At 46.8% G+C, this 18,819-nt stretch overlaps 5 protein-coding genes across 5 annotated transcripts; all 5 read right to left on the reverse strand.

Annotated features, from left to right (window-relative positions):
- Positions 1–362: 362 nt before the first annotated feature.
- HD556DRAFT_82580 (major facilitator superfamily domain-containing protein) lies at positions 363–2,707 on the reverse strand. The gene is made up of 8 exons (XM_041311745.1): positions 2,111–2,707; positions 1,980–2,045; positions 1,762–1,922; positions 1,574–1,708; positions 1,462–1,520; positions 1,364–1,413; positions 816–1,314; positions 363–761 (listed from the first exon to the last, which is right to left on the reverse strand). Exons 1-8 carry the CDS (start codon positions 2,288–2,290, stop codon positions 508–510), a joined length of 1,404 nt encoding a protein of 467 aa, XP_041153469.1. The 5' UTR covers positions 2,291–2,707; the 3' UTR covers positions 363–507.
- Positions 2,708–4,532: 1,825 nt separating this feature from the next.
- On the reverse strand, positions 4,533–6,310 carry HD556DRAFT_1450190 (major facilitator superfamily domain-containing protein; the record flags this gene model as incomplete). Its single annotated transcript, XM_041307726.1, has 7 exons — positions 4,533–4,786; positions 4,840–5,329; positions 5,379–5,535; positions 5,588–5,722; positions 5,776–5,936; positions 6,005–6,070; positions 6,137–6,310. 7 exons carry the CDS (start codon positions 6,308–6,310, stop codon positions 4,533–4,535), a joined length of 1,437 nt encoding a protein of 478 aa, XP_041153470.1.
- A 4,211-nt stretch (positions 6,311–10,521) lies between these two features.
- On the reverse strand, positions 10,522–12,601 carry HD556DRAFT_81849 (major facilitator superfamily domain-containing protein). The gene is made up of 7 exons (XM_041311723.1): positions 12,288–12,601; positions 12,157–12,222; positions 11,925–12,085; positions 11,737–11,871; positions 11,528–11,684; positions 10,989–11,478; positions 10,522–10,935 (listed from the first exon to the last, which is right to left on the reverse strand). Exons 1-7 carry the CDS (start codon positions 12,459–12,461, stop codon positions 10,682–10,684), a joined length of 1,437 nt encoding a protein of 478 aa, XP_041153471.1. The 5' UTR covers positions 12,462–12,601; the 3' UTR covers positions 10,522–10,681.
- On the reverse strand, positions 12,418–14,822 carry HD556DRAFT_82874 (major facilitator superfamily domain-containing protein). The gene is made up of 8 exons (XM_041311757.1): positions 14,464–14,822; positions 14,333–14,398; positions 14,112–14,272; positions 13,924–14,058; positions 13,714–13,870; positions 13,175–13,664; positions 12,657–13,120; positions 12,418–12,609 (listed from the first exon to the last, which is right to left on the reverse strand). Exons 1-7 carry the CDS (start codon positions 14,635–14,637, stop codon positions 12,867–12,869), a joined length of 1,437 nt encoding a protein of 478 aa, XP_041153472.1. The 5' UTR covers positions 14,638–14,822; the 3' UTR covers positions 12,418–12,609; positions 12,657–12,866.
- Positions 14,823–15,904: 1,082 nt separating this feature from the next.
- On the reverse strand, positions 15,905–18,120 carry HD556DRAFT_1450194 (cytochrome P450; the record flags this gene model as incomplete). Its single annotated transcript, XM_041307727.1, has 13 exons — positions 15,905–16,051; positions 16,110–16,237; positions 16,295–16,431; positions 16,478–16,502; positions 16,557–16,613; positions 16,664–16,853; positions 16,904–16,917; positions 16,976–17,105; positions 17,159–17,274; positions 17,336–17,487; positions 17,536–17,893; positions 17,944–17,993; positions 18,041–18,120. 13 exons carry the CDS (start codon positions 18,118–18,120, stop codon positions 15,905–15,907), a joined length of 1,584 nt encoding a protein of 527 aa, XP_041153473.1.
- Positions 18,121–18,819: the final 699 nt, after the last annotated feature.

The following is an 18,819-nucleotide window of genomic DNA, read 5'->3' on the forward strand; positions in this document are numbered from 1 at the left end:
CATAGGTTCTTTAGGTAACTCTACAATAGACGCCGTTGTTGGAACATCTTCAACTATAAATACTTTCTTAGTAACAGGCGCTGTGACTGGGCGCTTAAAGGACTTAGAATTTAGGAACGTATAATGGTTCGTATTTGGAACTCGTGACACCTAATCTACATAATGTTGCCTCGCACTACTGATTTAGAGCAAAAATCGCTGGCGGTAAGCAATGAACTGAGTATACAGTGTGTCCATCCCATACTGGTCCAAAACATCCATCATAATACTCTTCTGGACTTCAAGCTGCAGTGACTCGAGTCCCAAACGATCACAAATAAAAATTAGTTGCAGTACGACGGCTCTCTCACTTTCAATACCATATTTCTGAATCAAATGCTTCACATAAACAAGATCCAATCATCAGATTTTAATACGTTCAGATGCCTATATACCTTGATATCAAACAACTCATCAATAAATACTTGCACAGTGCACAAATCCTCAAATCTCCTTGTGAGTCACCTCTTACTCATCCCTGTCTTGTACTTCATCTGGCAACTGGGACGCTAGCCATCTCAACCCACCGGCCAACACAATCAAGACGAAAAAAACTGCATTTCCTCCTAGAAGGTTGTGTTCCTTCGATACAGCAAAGAGCGAAGTCGCCAAGGCAGGACCAATGGCACGAGCTACCGCCGCAGAGGTTTGGCCGAGGCCATTGATAGCGCCAAGGACATTGTTCGTAGGAGCAGAGGCTGTGATGAACATATAAATAGTCCCTGCAACGAGGTGAGTTACTTGTAATGACGAGAAGGTTTCATTGCAACACGCACCATATGTCGTATGCCATATGACTATCATAACTAGATGGAAAAGCAAGGCAAACGTGATTGCATAATCGACTTCCCCCCTTGCACGTACAATCCACGACATTATTGGAAACATAGCCATGAGTGGTGCGTAGCACGACACTGAGACGCAGAATAAACGCTTCGGACCAATCCAATCAACGATTCTGGCGAAAAATAAGCCCTGAAAGGCACCATCAATGATCCCAAACAACGCCAGCCACGAGCCAATGACAGCAGGATCAAATCCAAGACCGCCAAGGTAAGTAGGTGTCGAGAAGAACAGCGGCATAAGAACCCTGAAGGAAACGTCGAGGAGGGCGACCATGGCGTAGTTTGCCATCGGAATGACAACGGAAGGCGTAAGGAGGGATCGTAAGGGCACGTTTGCCATCGAGTTTTTGATGAAAGATTCTCTATCTGGGCTACTTGAAACGCTGATTGCAGTTGAAGTGAACTTCGGCCGACGCTTTGTCGATAGTGTCTACTGATTGTGAGTGATGTGTGCGATATGGCAGGCATGTAAAACTTACTTCTTCTAAGAACATTAACATCATGACAAGGGCCAGGACGAGCAGACAGGCTGCCACTGCACATGGGAGAAAGTATGGATAATTTCTCCAAAACGGACCTGCGAATAATGTAGGCCAATGATCTTGCGGTCGTGCAAGTGTTCCTCCTATCAAAGGACTAACACGTCGATTGGGTCATTTGGCATTTCCATAGTCGACGACTCCACTTACCCAATAAAGCCTCCAATGGACCAGACGATCGGGATCAAGGCGAATGCCTGAGCCATATTTGTGGAGTCCGTCAATTCTCCCATCATAGTCTTCATAACTCCCACATTGCCATTTAGAAAACCACACAAGCAGCGGCTAAGTAAACCTAGTATATTAGCATCGTACATCTCCTTTAGCTAAAGACACACCTAATGACAAGACTCCAGAATGTCGTTGAGAGGCCGAAGCACAGTATCGATATGCAAGCACCTGAGAGTCCAATTACCAACACTGGCCTGCGCCCAATGCGGTCAGACAGCCTACTCCACTTCAGCACCGTCAGTGCCTGCGCGACAAAGAATAGAGATTCCTGCCAATCAAATCCGATGAGCGAACCATTCTTGCAAACACTTCGCAAGTCACCTACAATGATTCCGGCATAATATCCTACAGCCGCGTCATTGCCCCCAGTGATTCCAAGTTCTCTGATCAGCTAAGAGAGCAAAACAGTATCAAAGGTGTACATCGAAGAGAAGTATCGTGGTTGTGAAATCATACCTGATTGATGTACGGGAATATAGATGTCGAAGCGATGGGTTCCGCAAGTTGCAGTGTTATAAGTATGCCTATCTGAAGTTTTGGAAGGGGCGTTTTAGGTTTCTTCGAGTCCTTTGCAGGTACTACCAGAGGCGTCGTCTCGTTTGCCGTGATTTTATGAGAATTGGAAGTAGAGTCCATGCTGGTGATATGGATTCTGCGCTGTCGTCCAGCAACGTTCGATACTACTGCTTCTGCATGTCATGGATCCCTCTTATACTTTTGCATCCTTATCTATAGGCACTGGTTTGGACGCCTTGCGGTGAACGGAATCTCTGAGCCTGGCATCAGTACTCGCCACAGGGACAGTGGTATCTCCTTATGTTTCAAGATCAATATACGGCCCAATGCGAAAATGTGTGGTATCTGCGGCTCCGTCGTGCGGTGCCGGCCGTTTGATACTGCCGCTCCTGCACTTCAAAAATATAGGCTTGTATTCCTTACCTTGTTTCCGTATGTATTGGCTTGGACGCTTTCAAGCGGGCCGACAGTGACTTCAAGTTGTGATCAGCCGAATATGTGAGACTGACACCAACACTCGCCACAGGGACAGCGGCGACTCCTTGTGCGGTGTCCAGGATCCCTGTTATCATCAGCGTAGGCGTGCTCCATTCTCAAGTTGTCGTCGCTACACCTAGTATGTGTCACCATTAGTAATAGATCATACTACCGGGTGCTTGCTAGGGGCAGGAACCTGTACTGTGATACATACCTTATCTCGGGAGAGATTCAGCCCACGAGTGGACGTCACACGAGATGGGAATCATACGATTGTTCGATTGGGAGCCGGGCACATGTCTGTAATAGTCAAAACTGTTGTCCGCTTAACCGTTACGCCAAAATGCAGTAATACTGAAAACTTGTGTTTCAATATCTCGGACGGTATTTTTTGTAGATGATAGGAGCCGGCAGGCTTCGTGAGATATGAAATACAGATGACGCAGTGCGCCCATGATGTTCTGGCACGCCGCGTGTCACCGAAATGTCGCAGGACCCTAGACACAACAATTAGACACACCGGGTGACTGAAGACCACATGATACATTTCTGTTCATCATGACTGTTATACACTAGAAGCACATACTTGATCGATTACTCCTCTAGTTCCCCGATCAGACCACAGGGCCGGGGGGGAACCAAACTATCATCATCCCTTCTTTTAAAACTCGACAGTTCGCCAACCGTTTACAAGGTCTGAATGAATGTGGGACCGTGTTGAATCCTGCAAGGGAAGATCGCGGGATAGCTAAAACAACAAAAAGTAGTGACAAGACTCCGAGAGTAAAGACGAGAAAGTACGGAACCAGTCCCGTGATGAACGTGAGAGTAAAACTGATCATCCAATGCACCAGTCACAATGGCAGACCACGCGGAGGGCATCAGCAATACTGTAGGAATCAACTCAATTCGGCACCCCCATGTGACCGTGACATGCCAGGTCGATTCGACATTCCGACACTTGGGCCTGTGATGTGTGACATGCCGAAAATTTTCGACACCACAAGTCAACACCATACAGGATCCGAGAGACCAGTCGGAGTGCTTACCTCCAAAGGAGAAGTCGAGACCATGGACTTTGTAGTGGACGTGGTACCTGAGGCGGAGGGTAATGATTGCGAGAACCTGGAAGATGCAATGGAATTAGGGCGGGGGAGAAGGAAGAAAAAAGCGAATTCTTTGTACTCACACTCATTCTGGCGCCATCATGATGACGAGAGCTAGATTTTATTAGTAGCCAAAACATTTTGTGCGTCGCACACTTACAGCGCGAATCCGGAGTCGTGTACCACGCGCAAATCTGGGGTCGCCACGGAAGCAAAATTCGATGTTTGTTGTGACGTCAAATGGTTTCGACACACGCTGATGTTACGTGTGACAACTACCTAATTTCGACACCGACACCACCGACTGTGACGTGTGACCGTCGAATTGAATTGATTGCTACAGTATACCAACCGGATTAAAGTCTATGTGTCAGCGTATCTTTCTGGGATTAAATCAACTTACAACGGATCTCTTGTTTGCACTTTGTTAACGTATTGTGCCTTTTGGTGGCTTTCTACCCGGCAAGCGGATCAAAGTTGTTCTTCGAAAAGTCGGATGCATTTCGGAAATGGAGATTCAAGCGGACGCACAATGTTGCAACTCTGGCCCAACGATAGTATAGGTTCGTACTGACGAGTCGATAGCTATACATGGGAGATATATACTCGAGTAGATAACTATAATAACTATAATAAAGTATATATCGCAATTAATGGATTGTTAGTCATAAGGACGTATCATTCTACCAGAATGTGGCGCAATAAATATCTACAGAGTGATAAACACAGATCCTACAATAATGCAATCAGATATATCAATTCCCTCTGTAAGTCACCTGTTACTCTTCCTTGTCCTGTACTTCATCTCGCAACTGGGATGCCAGCCATCTCGATCCACCACCCAACACAATTAAGATGACATAAACTGCATTTCCTCCTAGAAGGTTGTGTTCCTTCGATACAGCAAAGAGCGAAGTCGCCAAAGTGGGACCAACGACACGAGCTACCGATGCAGAGGTTTGGCCGAGGCCATTGATGGCACCAAGGACATTGTTGGTGGGAGCAGAGGCTGTGATAAACATGAAAATAACCCCTGCAATTAAGTGAGTTACTTGTAATGACAGACGGTTTCATTACAACACACACCAAATGCCATATCCCGTACGAGTTGCATACCTGTAAGGCAAAGCAAGGCAAATGTGATTGCATAATCGACTTCTCCCCTTGCGCGTACAATCCACGACATTATCGGAAACATAGCCATGAGTGGTGCGTAGCACGACACTGAGACACAGAATACACGCTTCGGACCAATCCAATCGACGATCCTAGCGAAGAATAATGCTTGAAAGACACCACTCGTGATCCCAAACAATGCCATCCATGAGCCAATAGTAGCAGGATCAAATCCAAGACCGCCAAGATGAGTAGGCGTCGAAAACAACAGTGGCAAAAGAGCACGGAAAGAAATGTCAAGCAAGGCAAGCAGGGCGTAGTTTGCAATCGGAATAACAATGGAAGGCGTGAGCAGAGCTCGCAAGGGCGTATATGCCATGGATTGTTGAGGCAGTAATTCATCACTTGAAATATCGAGCACGGCCAATGTCGACTTTGGCCGACGCTTTGTAGGTAATGTCTGCCGATCGTGAGCAACGTGTACCATAAGACAGGTATGTGAGACCTACTTCTTCTAAGAAGATTGACAACATGAAAACGGCTAGGACGAACAAACAGGCTGCCACCGCGCATGGCAGAAAGTATGGAAACTTTTCCCAAAAGGCGTTGGCGAATAATACAGGCCAACGATCTTGCGGTCGCGCGAGAGTTCCGCCTATTAAAGGACTGACATACCGATTCATTATTTGCTATCTCCATAATCAATTGCTCCGCTTACCCGATAAAGCTTCCAATGCACCAGACAATTGGAAACAAGGCAAATGCCTGAGCCATGTTTGTAGAGTCCGTCAACTCTCCCATCATAGTCTTCATGACCCCCACATTGCCATTTAGAAAACCGCACAAGCAGCGGCTAGGTAAACCTAGCATATCAGCATCGCACATCTCCTTTAGCTGAAGACACACCTAATGACAAGACTCCAGAATGTCGTTGAGAGGCCAAAGCACAGTATCGAAATGCAAGCACCCGAGAGTCCAATTACCAGCACCGGCTTGCGCCCAATGCGGTCAGACAGCCTACCCCACTTCAGCACCGTCAGTACCTGCGCAGCAAAAAACAGAGATTCCTGCCAATCACATCCGATGAGCAAACCATTCTTGCAAGCACTTCGTAAGTCGTAATACTGGCACCTACAATGATTCCAGCATAATATCCTACAGCTGCATCGTCGCCCCCAGTGATTCCGAGTTCTCTGATCAGCTAAAAAAGAAAAACAGTATCAAAAGATGTACATCGAAAAGAAGTATCGTGATTACGAAACCATACCTGATTGATGTACGGGAATATAGATGTCGAAGCGATGGGTTCCGCAAGTTGCAGCGACATAAGTATGCCTATCTGAAGTTTTGGAAGGGGTGTTTTAAGTTTTTTCGAGCTCTTGGTAGGTACCAGGGGCGTTGTCTCGTTTGCCATGATTTCATGAGAATTGGAAGTATCCATCCTGGTGATCTGGATTTTGTGTAGGTTCCGTCGTCCAGTACGTTCGATACTATCGCCCCTGCACTTCATGGATTCTTCATATACTTTCGCATCCTCACCTTGTTTGGGTTGGACGCTTGGTGATGAGGTAAATCTCACACTAGTCCTCACCACAGGGACAGTGGCAGCGGCCGGCGGGGGCTACTAGTTAAACTCGGTTAGTACTCAACAAACTGTCAAGTAAGAATTGAACTGACTGATCCGATCTTACCTGTCAGCTGGGTAGCTTCTCCAATGCATGCATAAGCGACCTCTTTGTTCCCTCATATGCGAAAGAAGGTATGAAAGCGTAAGTGGAGATTGTCCAGAGCAAAAAGCGGGAGATTGGCTACAATGTCTTGACTCGCGATCAGTAAATTTCGGGAGCCAACCTATATTTTGTAAGCCGAAATGTCAATCTTTTTCCTATACATGACGTTATGTTACCTTGTATCGTAATGCACAGGAAAGAACACAATGTCCTCACCGGGTGCTGCTGTGACTTATTACGAGTCCGAAGTAATAGATCGGCTCTCTACTAGTAATATCTTGTTACAATTCAACTTACGTTCCTTAATAAAGGTTGGACTCCGCAAACTTTGTCGGAGAGAGGCGTCATGCATCATGCGTCATGTATTATTGTCTTCACTGCCATCCTTACATGGTCTGTGTGGGAGATAGGCATTCTAGACTCCCTGGGATGTGAGTACGAGTAGTTTTCATCCAGTGACCCCCCGGCTTATCGGCATGGTAGACCGCATTGATGAGTGAACCACTGAGCTACAGTGAGTCGTATTTCCGTTCTCGCCTTGGTGCAGTGTGGTTGACGATACGATTCGAACATGCAGACAGTTCGTTGATAAGAGGCTCAGTCACGGTGCTTGGCTGTCACGCTCGAGCAGGCATCAAATTAGAGGATCATCTCGACAAGCATCTCGAACACTTGACTGCATAAAACATCAGTGACTGAAGTACCTATGACATGTTGTCGTCTCGTTGCGAGTGAATCTCTGGAGTCAGGGCTCGCAAATATTGTTGACGGTTATTGTTGTGCTTTTCCGAACTCGATCAAGGCTTGCCAACCACGCATGTCCTATCATTTTCTGAGATGACTTCTTTTCGTTGCTCTATAATCTTCTATGCTCTCGAAAATCTGACACCCAATCATCTTTCTAACACATCGTTCGCTCAAACCACCCCGAATTCGAATGCAACGCTACGTACGTATATAACAGATGATAGGTTGACTGTACACTCCATATCGTACTCCACAAAGTGTCTCTGGCATCTCCTCCAATTAGTTTACCGGAACGAGGCTATCTTGATGAAGAGCTATAAGGATCAAATTGATTAACTGCGAGGAACGGAAAACACTGGAGACTCACTTCTTGTAGCAGTCCTGCCAGTGTGTGCCACCCACACGACTCAAATCAAGCTCAACACCACTTTTGGGTATCACTAATGCAGTCGGAGGAGTATAAAATGGTTCTCGAGAAGCCGGTGGTACCCAGAATACTAAGAGCCGACGATTGGGTCCCATTATCCATCCAGCACAAATGTGTGGTCGTCATAGGAGGTGTGCCAAGAATTTGTCCCATTACGGAACGAAACATCGCTAACTATGTTTGCTGAGACTTGGGGTCTGTGTCTGTTCTTTGGTATGATCTGCTTCAAAGTTAAGACATACATATCATACAACAAGTGCCCTCGTTCGACACCATCGCGGGACACGATGTCATTGAAGAACTGAACAGAAGATGAGCCGAGAGGAGGTGCTCCGATGTATTTGCAAGCAAGACGTGCCCACTCGAAAAGATATCAGCTTTCTGGGCGACGGCTGTATACTCTTTGTTCCCAAAATCCGAAAGCCCTTCTAATTTCTCCGATATGTAGGTGCAGATATCGCGTTCAGCCACTTCTAGTGGAATGTCGTCCATGGAAATCCTTCAAATGTGTCGAGCGCCCGCAAACGAATTCTGAATGTCGCAAAGCGGGCGGGAGGTGACTATGATCCGGAAGTTCTTTGGGAGTTTCGTGATATGGGTGATGGTTGGGTCTCGAAGTTTACCGGAAAGAATGCGAAGAAGGTCACTACGTGTCTCCACTGCCTCACCACTTTCGTCCAGTGCGTCGATAACGATCACGACGGGCCCCACGGGTGACTCGGAAAGCTTCCCTAACGGTTCTATAAGAAGCTTCTGCGTGGCACTGCTGTACAACGTCCGGTGTAGTCTTGAGCGCAGTTTGATTCTCGACTCCATGCGCTAACGCTCGTCTCATCTCCGGATGATGGTCAGCCAGGTCTCGTGCGATAGTAGAGAAAACCTTTTTGTGGCGATCCTCCGTGTTTCGGTCGAAGCAGTAACAAGCACCGAGTCCGCCCACCCCGATGAACGAGCTGGCAATCGTGTGAGCAATGGCTGATTTACCCATTACGGCAGGTCCGGATAGCCTTAGCACACGTGGAACATCGTTTCTGCTGTCGTTGATCCACCTCATGATGTCGGAGAGAATGTCTGTGCGTGTCTCTTGCAGGCATCGCTTCCTAGTATCTAGTCCTGCGGCCTCCACATAAGCCATACCACTGAATTCCAGTATTTCGCCTGTAGAAGTATGAATGGGTGTCGAGTCAGAAGAAAACACAATCTTACTTGTATCGCGAATATAGGTGGCTACGTCGTGAGTGACTTGGTCGCAGAAGTTTGCATGAGCACATCCAACACATCATTATACTGCTGTATCGTATCGTTTGTTTCCAAGACGGTATTCTTTCCGAGTCTCTCCCCTATGATAAGAACGAGGATCTGCCAAGTGTAACGACTTGTTGGAGACTCACAAAAGCTTTTCTTCTCTGAATAATCCCTGATGAAATTGGCGCATTCTAGGGTCTGCTGAGAGATCTGTCCCAAGATGTCCCTCATTGACGAAATCTTGAGAAGCGTGTCGTCTTGCGTTATGAAGCCATACACTTGACCCAACTTCTTGTAGAGGTTAAGTACCGCTTCGTCACGATCCGCTTGAGCAAGAATTATCTGCGTGCAGAACAAGTGAGCAGTAAATACGAATAACGGCAAGGAAACCGTACTTTTATTGCGCAAGAAAGCACGCCCAATGCCATCTTTGCATATGGATGCACCTGCAGAACGGTGTTAGTCTAGTTCAAAAGAGGAAGAGAGAACACACCTCTGCTATCGTCCCGATCAGTGTCGAATATCCTGAGGGGTCCCTATGCTGTCGAGCGCTGCTGGTCCCTTTTGCCTACGGGTAATATGGGTCTCGCATATCCACAGCTTTGTTTCATCTGATCTGCACCATGACCGGCATCCTGAAGTGCCTTGTTCACAGATTGGGAATTGGCGCCTTGTTGCACAACAGCAGAAGTATCCTGAGTAAGCCAGTAGAAGTTAGACAGAGAGCAGACATCGAAATGCCACCTACCTTAACGGGGTCGCGGCTGCGTGAATCGTTGAACTTTGAGCCCTTGTGTAAGATATCAACATTATCCCCAGACTGAGTATTGATTGCGACTTACGGAAATCTTTTTGACAACACCATTCTTAACCTTGCCCAGCAAGCGACAGATTTCGCCACGGGGTCGGCCCTAGAGAAAGGACGGATCACACTGAGTTTCAACTTCATGAACCACTTAGGTAACCCAGCGCTCAGCAGTATTTGTTTCGTTGGATGTCTCGATGTCTGGAGGAGGAACTGACCTAGACTCGGGGTTCCCCAATTGAATGGGGTTGTTCATGGTGAATAGTTGAGGTCAATGATCAAAGCAAGACAAGAAGTTGAATGAAGGGTGGGCCTCAAAACAATGTTTGCTGCTATGTTAACTTCAGGCGCTAAGCATTGGGTGGGCCGCCCACGGAACTCCGGGAAACGCAAGGAAGAATGAATTGAAGATTTGTTGATTGAGCTATGGCAGACCACGCGGAGGGCATCACCAAGTCTATATGTCAGCGAATCTTTTCAAGGATTAAATTAACTTACATCAAGAAAACAACGGATCTCTTGTTTGCACTTGGTTAACGTATTGTGCCTTTTGAAATTTGCATGGTGGCTTTCTACTCGGCAAGTGGACCAAAGTTGTTCTTTGAAAAGTGAGATGCATTTTGGAAATGGAGATTCAGGCGGACAAGACAAGAAAGATGCAAAAACAGAAGCCGTTGTGCGCTAAGATCCAATAGATGTAAAAGGCATGATGATCCGTGTACTTATTCACATAGACCCGGAGGGTTTTCCTGATGCTGAACAGCTCACCTTGGTGAACTTCAATATGATATCATAAATAACTACATAGTGATAAACACAGTGCAATCAGATATATCGATTCCTCTTGTGAGTCACCCCTTACTCATCCCTGTCTTGTACTTCATCTGGCAACTGGGATGCTAGCCATCTCAATCCACCGGCCAACACAATCAAGACGAAAAAAACTGCATTTCCTCCTAGAAGGTTGTGCTCCTTCGATACAGCAAAGAGCGAAGTTGCCAAAGTGGGACCAATGACACGAGCTACCGACGCAGAGGTTTGGCCGAGGCCATTGATGGCACCAAGGACATTGTTGGTGGGAGCAGAGGCTGTGATAAACATGAAAATAGCCCCTGCAATTAAGTGAGTTACTTGTAATGACAGATGGTTTCATTACAATACACACCAAATGCCATATTCCATGCGAGTTGCATACCTGTAAGGCAAAGCAAGGCAAACGTGATTGCATGATCGACTTCTCCTCTTGCGCGTACAATCCACGACATTATGGGAAACATAGCCATGAGTGGTACGTAGCACGACACTGAGATATGGAATGCACGCTTCGGACCAATCCAATCGATGATCCTAGCGAAGAATAATGCTTGAAAGATACCACTCGTAATCCCAAACAATGCCAGCCACGAGCCAATAGTAGCAGGATCAAATCCAAGACCGCCAATATGGGTAGGCGTGGAAAGCAACAGTGGTAAAAGAGCACGGAAAGAAATGTCAAGCAAGGCAAGCAGGGCGTAGTTTGCAATCGGAATAACAACGGAAGGCGTGAGCAGAGATTGCAAGGGCGTATATGCCATGGATTGTTGAGGCAGTAATTCATCACTTGAAATACCGAGCGTGGCTGATGTCGATTTTGGTCGACGCTTTGTTGGTAATGTCTGCCGACCATGAGCAACGTGTACGATAAGACAGGTGTGTGAAACATACTTCTTCTAGGAAGATTGACAACATGAAAACGGCTAGGACGAACAAACAGGCTGCCACCGCGCATGGCAAAAAGTATGGAAACTTTTCCCAAAAGGCATTGGCGAATAATACAGGCCAATGATCTTGCGGTCGCGCGAGAGTTCCGCCTATTAAAGGACTGACATGACGATTCATTATTTGCTATCTCCATAATCAATTGCTCCACTTACCCGATAAAACCTCCAATGGACCAGACAATTGGAAACAAGGCAAATGCCTGAGCCATGTTTGTAGAGTCCGTCAACTCTCCCATCATAGTCTTCATAACTCCCACATTGCCATTTAGAAGACCACACAAGCAGCGGCTAGGTAAACCTAGCATATCAGCATTGCACATCTCCTTTAGCTGAAGACACACCTAATGACAAGACTCCAGAATGTTGTTGAGAGGCCGAAGCACAGTATCGAAATGCAAGCACCCGAGAGTCCAATTACCAGCACCGGCTTGCGCCCAATGCGGTCAGACAGCCTACCCCACTTCAGTACCGTCAGTGCTTGTGCAGCAAAAAACAGAGATTCCTGCCAATCACATTCGATGAGCGAACCATTCTTGCAAAAAGCACTTCGTAAGTCATAATCCTGGCACTTACAATGATTCCAGCATAATATCCTACAGCCGCATCGTCACCCCCAGTAATTCCGAGTTCTCTGATCAGCTAAGAAATAAAAACAGTATCAACGATGTACATCGAAAAGAAGTATCGTGATTGCGAAATCATACCTGATTAATGTACGGGAATATAGACGTCGAGGCGATGGGTTCCGCAAGGTGCAGTGATATGAGTATGCCTATCTGAAGTTTTGGAAGGGGCGTTTTAGGTTTTTTTGAGCTCTTGGCAGGTATTAGAGGCGTTGTCTCGATGTCATGAGAATTGGAAGTATCCATCCTGGTCATTTGGATTCTGTGCAGGTTCCGTCGTCCAGTACCGTTCGATACTACTGACGGTCCCTGCCACACTTCATGGATTCCTCATATACTTTCGCATTCTCACCTTGTTTGGTTTGAACGATTGGTAATGAGGCACTAGCGGCGGCTAGTTGAACTCGGATCACGGTTAGCCATAGGCCCACCACTGAAATGAACGCTTACATAACTTGCGCACGTTACGGACCGACTTCACCAGAACTGAGAAACCCCAATGTCAACAGGAACGTTGAGTGGAAACCGGTGATGAGTGACCGGTACCGGTAGTGACCTGTTATACAGTATCATTCTGCCAGAATGCGGTACAATAAATATCTACAGAGTGATAAATACAGATTCTACAATAATGCAATCATTCCTCTTGTAAGTCATCTGTTACTCATCCTTGTCCTGTACTTCATCTCGCAACTGGGATGCCAGCCATCTCAATCCACCACCCAACACAATCAAGACGAAAAAAACTGCATTTCCTCCTAGAAGGTTGTATTCCTTCGACGCAGCAAAGAGTGAAGTCGCCAAGGCAGGACCAACGACACGAGCTACCGACGCAGAGGTTTGGCCGAGGCCATTGATGGCGCCAAGGACATTGTTTGTGGGAGCAGAGGCTGTGATAACCATGAAAATGGCCGCTGCAATTAAGTGAGTTACTTGTAATGACGAGACGGTCTCATTACAACACGCACCATATCCCATATCCCATGCAACTTGTATACCTATAAGGAAAATCAAGGCAAACGTGATTGCATAATCGACTCCCCCCCTTGCGCGTACAATCCACGACATTATCGGAAACATAGCCATGAGTGGTGCGTAGCACGACACTGAGACACAGAATAAACGCTTCGGACCGATGCAATCGACGATCCTAGCGAAGAATAATCCTTGAAAGATACCATTCGTGATCCCAAACAACGCCATCCACGAGCCAATAGTAGCAGGATCAAATCCAAGACCACCAAGATGAGTAGGTGTCGAAAACAACAGCGGCAAAAGAACAATGAAAGAAATATCAAGCAAGGCAAGCAGAGTGTAGTTTGCAAGCGGAATAACAACGGAAGGCGTGAGCAGAGATCGCAAGGGCGTATGTGCCATGTATTGTTGATGCAGTAGTTCATCACTGGAAATACCGAACATGGCCGATGTCGACTTTGGTCGACGCTTTGTTGGTAATGTCTGCCGATCGTGAGCAACGTGTACGATAAGACAGGTGTGTGAAACATACTTCTTCTAAAAAGATTGACATCATAAAAAGGATTAGGACGAACATACAGGCTGCCACCGCGCATGGCAGAAAGTATGGAAACTTTCCCCAAAAGGCGTTGGCGAATAATGCAGGCCAATGATCTTGCGGTCGCGCGAGAGTTCCTCCCATTAAAGGACTGACATGCTGAATTCATTATTTGCTATCTCCATAATCAATTGCTCCGCTTACCCGATAAAGCTTCCAATGCACCAGACCATTGGAAACAAGGCGAATGCCTGAGCCATGTTTGTAGAGTCCGTCAATTCTCCCATCATAGTCTTCATAACCCCTACATTGCCATTTAGAAAACCGCACAAGCAGCGGCTAGGTAAGCCTAGCACATCAGCATCGCACATCTCCTTTAGCTGAAGACATACCTAATGACAAGACTCCAGAATGTCGTTGAGAGGCCGAAGCACAGTATCGAAATGCAAGCACCCGAGAGTCCAATTACCAGCACCGGCTTGCGCCCGATGCGGTCGGACAGCCTACTCCACCTCAGCACCGTCAGTGCCTGCGCGACAAAAAACAGAGATTCCTGCCAATCACATCCGATGAGCGAACCATGCACTTCGTAAGTCATAATCTTAACACCTACAATGATTCCAGCATAATATCCTACAGCCGCGTCATCGCCCCCAGTGATTCCGAGTTCTCTGATCAACTAAGAAAGAAAAACAGTATCAAAGATGTACATCGAAAAGAAGTATCGTGATTGCGAAATCATACCTGATTAATGTACGGGAATATAGATGTCGAAGCGATGGGTTCCGCAAGGAGTAGCGACATAAGTATGCCTATCTGAAGTTTTGGAAAGGGCGTTTTAGGTTTTTTCGAGCTCTTGGTAGGTATCAGAGGCGTTGTCTCGTTTGCCATGATTTCTTGGGAATTGGAAGTATTCATCCTGGTGATCTGGATTCTGTGCAGGTTCCGTCGTTCAGTGCCGTTCGATACTAACCCCCCTGCACTTCATGGATTCCTCATATACTCGGTTTGTTTTGTTTGGACGCTTGGTGATGAGGCTAATCTCACACTAGTCCTCGCCACAGGGACAGTGGTGGCGGCCGGCGGGGGCTAGTTCAACTCGGGTTACGGTTAGTACTCAACAAACTGTCAAGTGATAATTGAACTAACTGGATCTTACCTGTCAACTCGGCGGCTTGCGCTCCAATACATACATAAGCAACCTCTTTGCTCGCTCATATGCGAAAGAAGGTATGAAATCGTCAGTGGAGATTGTCCAGAGTAAAGAGCGGGAGATCGGCTGCAATGTCTTGACTCGCGATCAGTAAATTCCGGTGGGCCAACCGACATACCTATATTTTGTAAGCCGAAATCTTAATCTCTTTCCTATACATGACGTTATGTTAGATATATTACTTTGTATCGTAATGCACAGGAAAGAACACAATGTCCTCACCGGGTGCTGCTGTGACCTGTTACGATTCCGAAGTAAATCGGCTCCCTATCGTGTTGCGATTCGACTGACATTATCTAATAAAGGTTGGACTCCGCAAACTTTGTCGGAGAAAGGCGTCATGTGTTATTTTCACTGCTCTCTTTAGATGGTCTGTGGGAGGTCGGAAAGGGAAGGAGGACGTTGTGGGCGCGAGTGTCAAGATAAGTATCGATATCCAGGACAATACAAAGAAAATACTCAGCTTGTACTTTGTGAGTAAGTTCACTGGGCACGTCAGTCAAATGGTAACAAGACAGAGACCCGATCCATTTCGGAATTGTAACAGGCCGTCACCAGTCTCGCCGGTTCAACCATTTACTGATGTTTTGTCACAGTGCCCTGTGGTTCTCTGACAAGCTCAATTAACTTCAACTCCCACGGTGCTGCCAGCGCTCTCTGATGCCGCTGCTTCGAATTCTGTTCCCAACCCCTCCGCGCGCTTTCGCTAGCAAGATGCTGACGTCACACGACGTAGGATGATACGGTTGTTGCTGGCAGTCATTCGACAAGGAACCGGGGCATGTCGTGGACACGCATATGAACTATGTAATACAGATCATGCAGTGCGCTATAATATTCTGGCACGTCGTCACTGAAGCTTGAAGCGTCACATGACCCTCAACATAACACCTAGACACACCGGATAACTGAATACGTTTCTGTTCATCACGACTGCTGACTGTTATACATTAGAAGCACATACTTGATCGATTACTCCTCTAGTGCCCCAATCAGACCACGGAAGAGCCAAACTGTCATCACCCCTTCTTTCAAAACTCGGCAGTTCTCCAACCGTTTACAAGGTCCGAATAAATGTGGGACCGTGCTGAAATCCTGCAAGGGAAGATAGCAGGATAGCTAAAACAACAAAAGTGTTAGTGACAAGAGGAAAGGAAGTCCGAATCGAGTACCGAACCAGTCCCGTGATGAACGTGGGAGTAAAACTGATCACTTTGCCCTGGTCATCTTTGGCAGAAGAAATATCCAATGCGGCCAACATAGTCACAATGGCAGACCACGCGGAGGCATCAGCAGTATATCGCCCTGAGTAAAGTCTACATGTCAGCGAATCTTTTCTAGGATTAGAATAACTCAAGGAACCTGGACATACACGCCGACCAAAGCCGAATATGTATTGTGCGGGGTCATCATCTGTCAACGCGCCATTAACATCGATAAACCTCTCTGGTATAAAACGAGATGCGTCTGTGTACCGCTTTTCATTCCGTGTAATGCCCCTACAATCGAGTCAGTGTCACGAAAGCTGGGAGGAACATATCGGACCATGTGTTGTACGTGATGATTGCGCCTGATGCATGATATTATAAATGATTCTTGTGTTGATGGGCCAAAAACAACGGACCTTTTGGAATGAAATAGCCATCATATACGTCATCACTCGAGGTAGCGTGTGATACGCCTATGAAATTATCTTCAGCACAGGCCAGATCACTTGGCGGGGAAGAATACCAAGAGGTGAAACGGGCTGCCATCGAAAAGTCTCTCGCACAACTGCATCAATGTAGGGTAGTGATACTCTGTCCTCGAACGTCGGCAGCCGTTCTCTTCCAACCACTGAGTCGATTTCCGCTTGCGCGCGTTTCTGAACGTCTGGGTATAATACCACGGCCAAAACAAAAACCATCAAAATTGCCGAAGTCTGTAACGAGAATGAAGATCGGACACTGCACGATGGAGTTACCCATTTACCGTCTCACATGAAGCTGTGTGATATTGGCATATGTCAAGAGCACAGCGTTGCTCCTGGGGAAGCTTACTTACCCGAAATAGCAGTAGTTGATGCTTTCTTCAAGGCATTCTCGAATGCAGGTTTGGATGCCTCCTCTTGCGTCTCCATCCGTCGCAAATTTTCTGCAACCATTGAAGATTGGGCGAGGAACGAGCTGTAAGTCTTGGTAAGGGTCGAATCAATGCCTGGAACCAAGATAAAAATAGATGACCCACCATGTGCTGCTGCACATATTGAAATGGCAAGTCGGCCATTTCATTGACGCGCTCGGTCGAAGCTCGAGCACTACGCTTGATCGAGGATCCCCAGCACCAGTCAGGTAACCTTAGTACTACATTCCAAAAAAATGCATGTCACATTCACGCTTTCTCATCTAGGAGAGTTGAGCTCACAGAAGGGGAAGGTCTTCAGTATCAACGCTCTCTCTGGGGTTAACACGGCCGAGCCCGGATTCAGTGCATTTACCACAATCTGCACCAAAGGATCATCACGAGCGCCGATATCGTAGCCATATACAGCTGACATCACAACAGATAACGAGAATCTGTGAACAGGTGAATAGTCGTTCAATTTGTAAAGGTTATTTACTGACGTTGCGAAGTGGTCATGATAACGTCGAGGGTCATCAACTAGGTTGACGACTATCTCACGAGCTCGCCTGATCTGCATCGCACGAAATTTTACTGCAGACTCAGGGCGGAAAGTTTGGTGGCAGAGTCGTCGGCAGAGACGCCATTCATCCCCATAACCTATGAATGCAAGGTTGACCGACAAGCCATATCTCGGACTAGTTAAGTAGAAGAATACTGAAAGAACGCACGGCTCGAGTGTGACTAGGTATGGTCGATCGGAGTAAATCCGAGAACGCTTGTCCAATAAGGCTTCTGCAATATGCTCGGAATTGACCACGACCATTTCCTGGCCTAGAATTCGCACGAAGACCAAGTCCCCTGATATAGTGATTTGCAGTACATATTTCTTATACTATCTGTTCACGTACCATACGCAGCACCCCATTTCGTATAAGTCAGCCAAGGCTCTTGAGCGGCACTGGACCAGGAGGAAGAGAAGGGTTATTCTGTTGCTTCTTGATGAACCGCCTAAGTGCCATGATGGCGGCAAGGGAAAGAGAAATACTAGCGAGAATAGCAAGGTGACCATCAACTGCAGAAGCCATGATTCGAGCAGTGCGTTAGCAAACCGTATATAACACAACCGTCCTTGTAATCACGGGGAAGTAGTAAATCGCCGTCGATTATGCAACTCGGTGGTAGTGTCCCCTATCACTATATATTATATATACATTGCTTTTTGCTCAAACCATGTCGACTTATGCAGGTGCAATGGCAGATGCATCTGGCCAGATGGGGTAAGGAAGGATATGATCAAAGAGAAGACATACACAAGATGTGAGAAGGGTGTCAGATTGGGCAAGCGACAAGCACCGGAGTGTCGTGCTTGAACGCGTCAAACAGCTTGGCCATCTTTGCATTCCAGATTTTTGCTGCATCTTCATGGTGTCATCGAGTGAATAGATCACCACCCACGCAACATCTCCAGGGTTGTGCCTCCGGTCTTTACATCCCACATTCCGGAAGGGGTCGTATTATGCGCCGTCCGCCACGCAGGTGGATAACACCTTGTCCGATTGACTCTGGCTCAGTTACTGGTCAGGGAACACATGGTCAACATTCGATGACTGCAGCAGATCTTGACTATGTATGCGAGCGAAGCCCACAAAAATAGTCGAATGAGAGTGTTTGTCTGGCAAGGATTGCGGGTGAGTCTGCATCTTTTTGGATAGTCACAACTTAAGAACTGGTCAAAAAATGCCTATAGAGTCATGTTTTCAACATCAACGCATGACAAATTCAAC

The sequence above is a fragment of the Suillus plorans genome (genome assembly GCF_016647745.1).
Source record: "Suillus plorans strain S12 chromosome Unknown HD556scaffold_100, whole genome shotgun sequence".
NCBI lineage: Eukaryota > Fungi > Basidiomycota > Agaricomycetes > Boletales > Suillaceae > Suillus > Suillus plorans.

Excerpts from the sequence above, each read along its gene's own strand:
- HD556DRAFT_82580 (XM_041311745.1), bottom strand. The coding sequence starts at position 2,290 with ATGGACTCTACTTCCAATTCTCATAAAATCACGGCAAACGAGACGACG. Across the intron at positions 2,046-2,110 it reads TATTCCCGTACATCAATCAG|CTGATCAGAGAACTTGGAAT; the intron begins GTATGATTTCAC and ends TTGCTCTCTTAG. Across the intron at positions 1,923-1,979 it reads GATATTATGCCGGAATCATT|GAATCTCTATTCTTTGTCGC; the intron begins GTAGGTGACTTG and ends TTTGATTGGCAG.
- HD556DRAFT_82874 (XM_041311757.1), bottom strand. The coding sequence starts at position 14,637 with ATGAATACTTCCAATTCCCAAGAAATCATGGCAAACGAGACAACGCCT. Across the intron at positions 14,399-14,463 it reads TATTCCCGTACATTAATCAG|TTGATCAGAGAACTCGGAAT; the intron begins GTATGATTTCGC and ends TTTCTTTCTTAG. Across the intron at positions 14,059-14,111 it reads TTCTGGAGTCTTGTCATTAG|CCGCTGCTTGTGCGGTTTTC; the intron begins GTATGTCTTCAG and ends AGGCTTACCTAG.
- HD556DRAFT_81849 (XM_041311723.1), bottom strand. The coding sequence starts at position 12,461 with ATGACCAGGATGGATACTTCCAATTCTCATGACATCGAGACAACGCCT. Across the intron at positions 12,223-12,287 it reads TATTCCCGTACATTAATCAG|CTGATCAGAGAACTCGGAAT; the intron begins GTATGATTTCGC and ends TTTATTTCTTAG. Across the intron at positions 10,936-10,988 it reads CGCATGGAATATGGCATTTG|GGGCTATTTTCATGTTTATC; the intron begins GTGTGTATTGTA and ends ACTTAATTGCAG.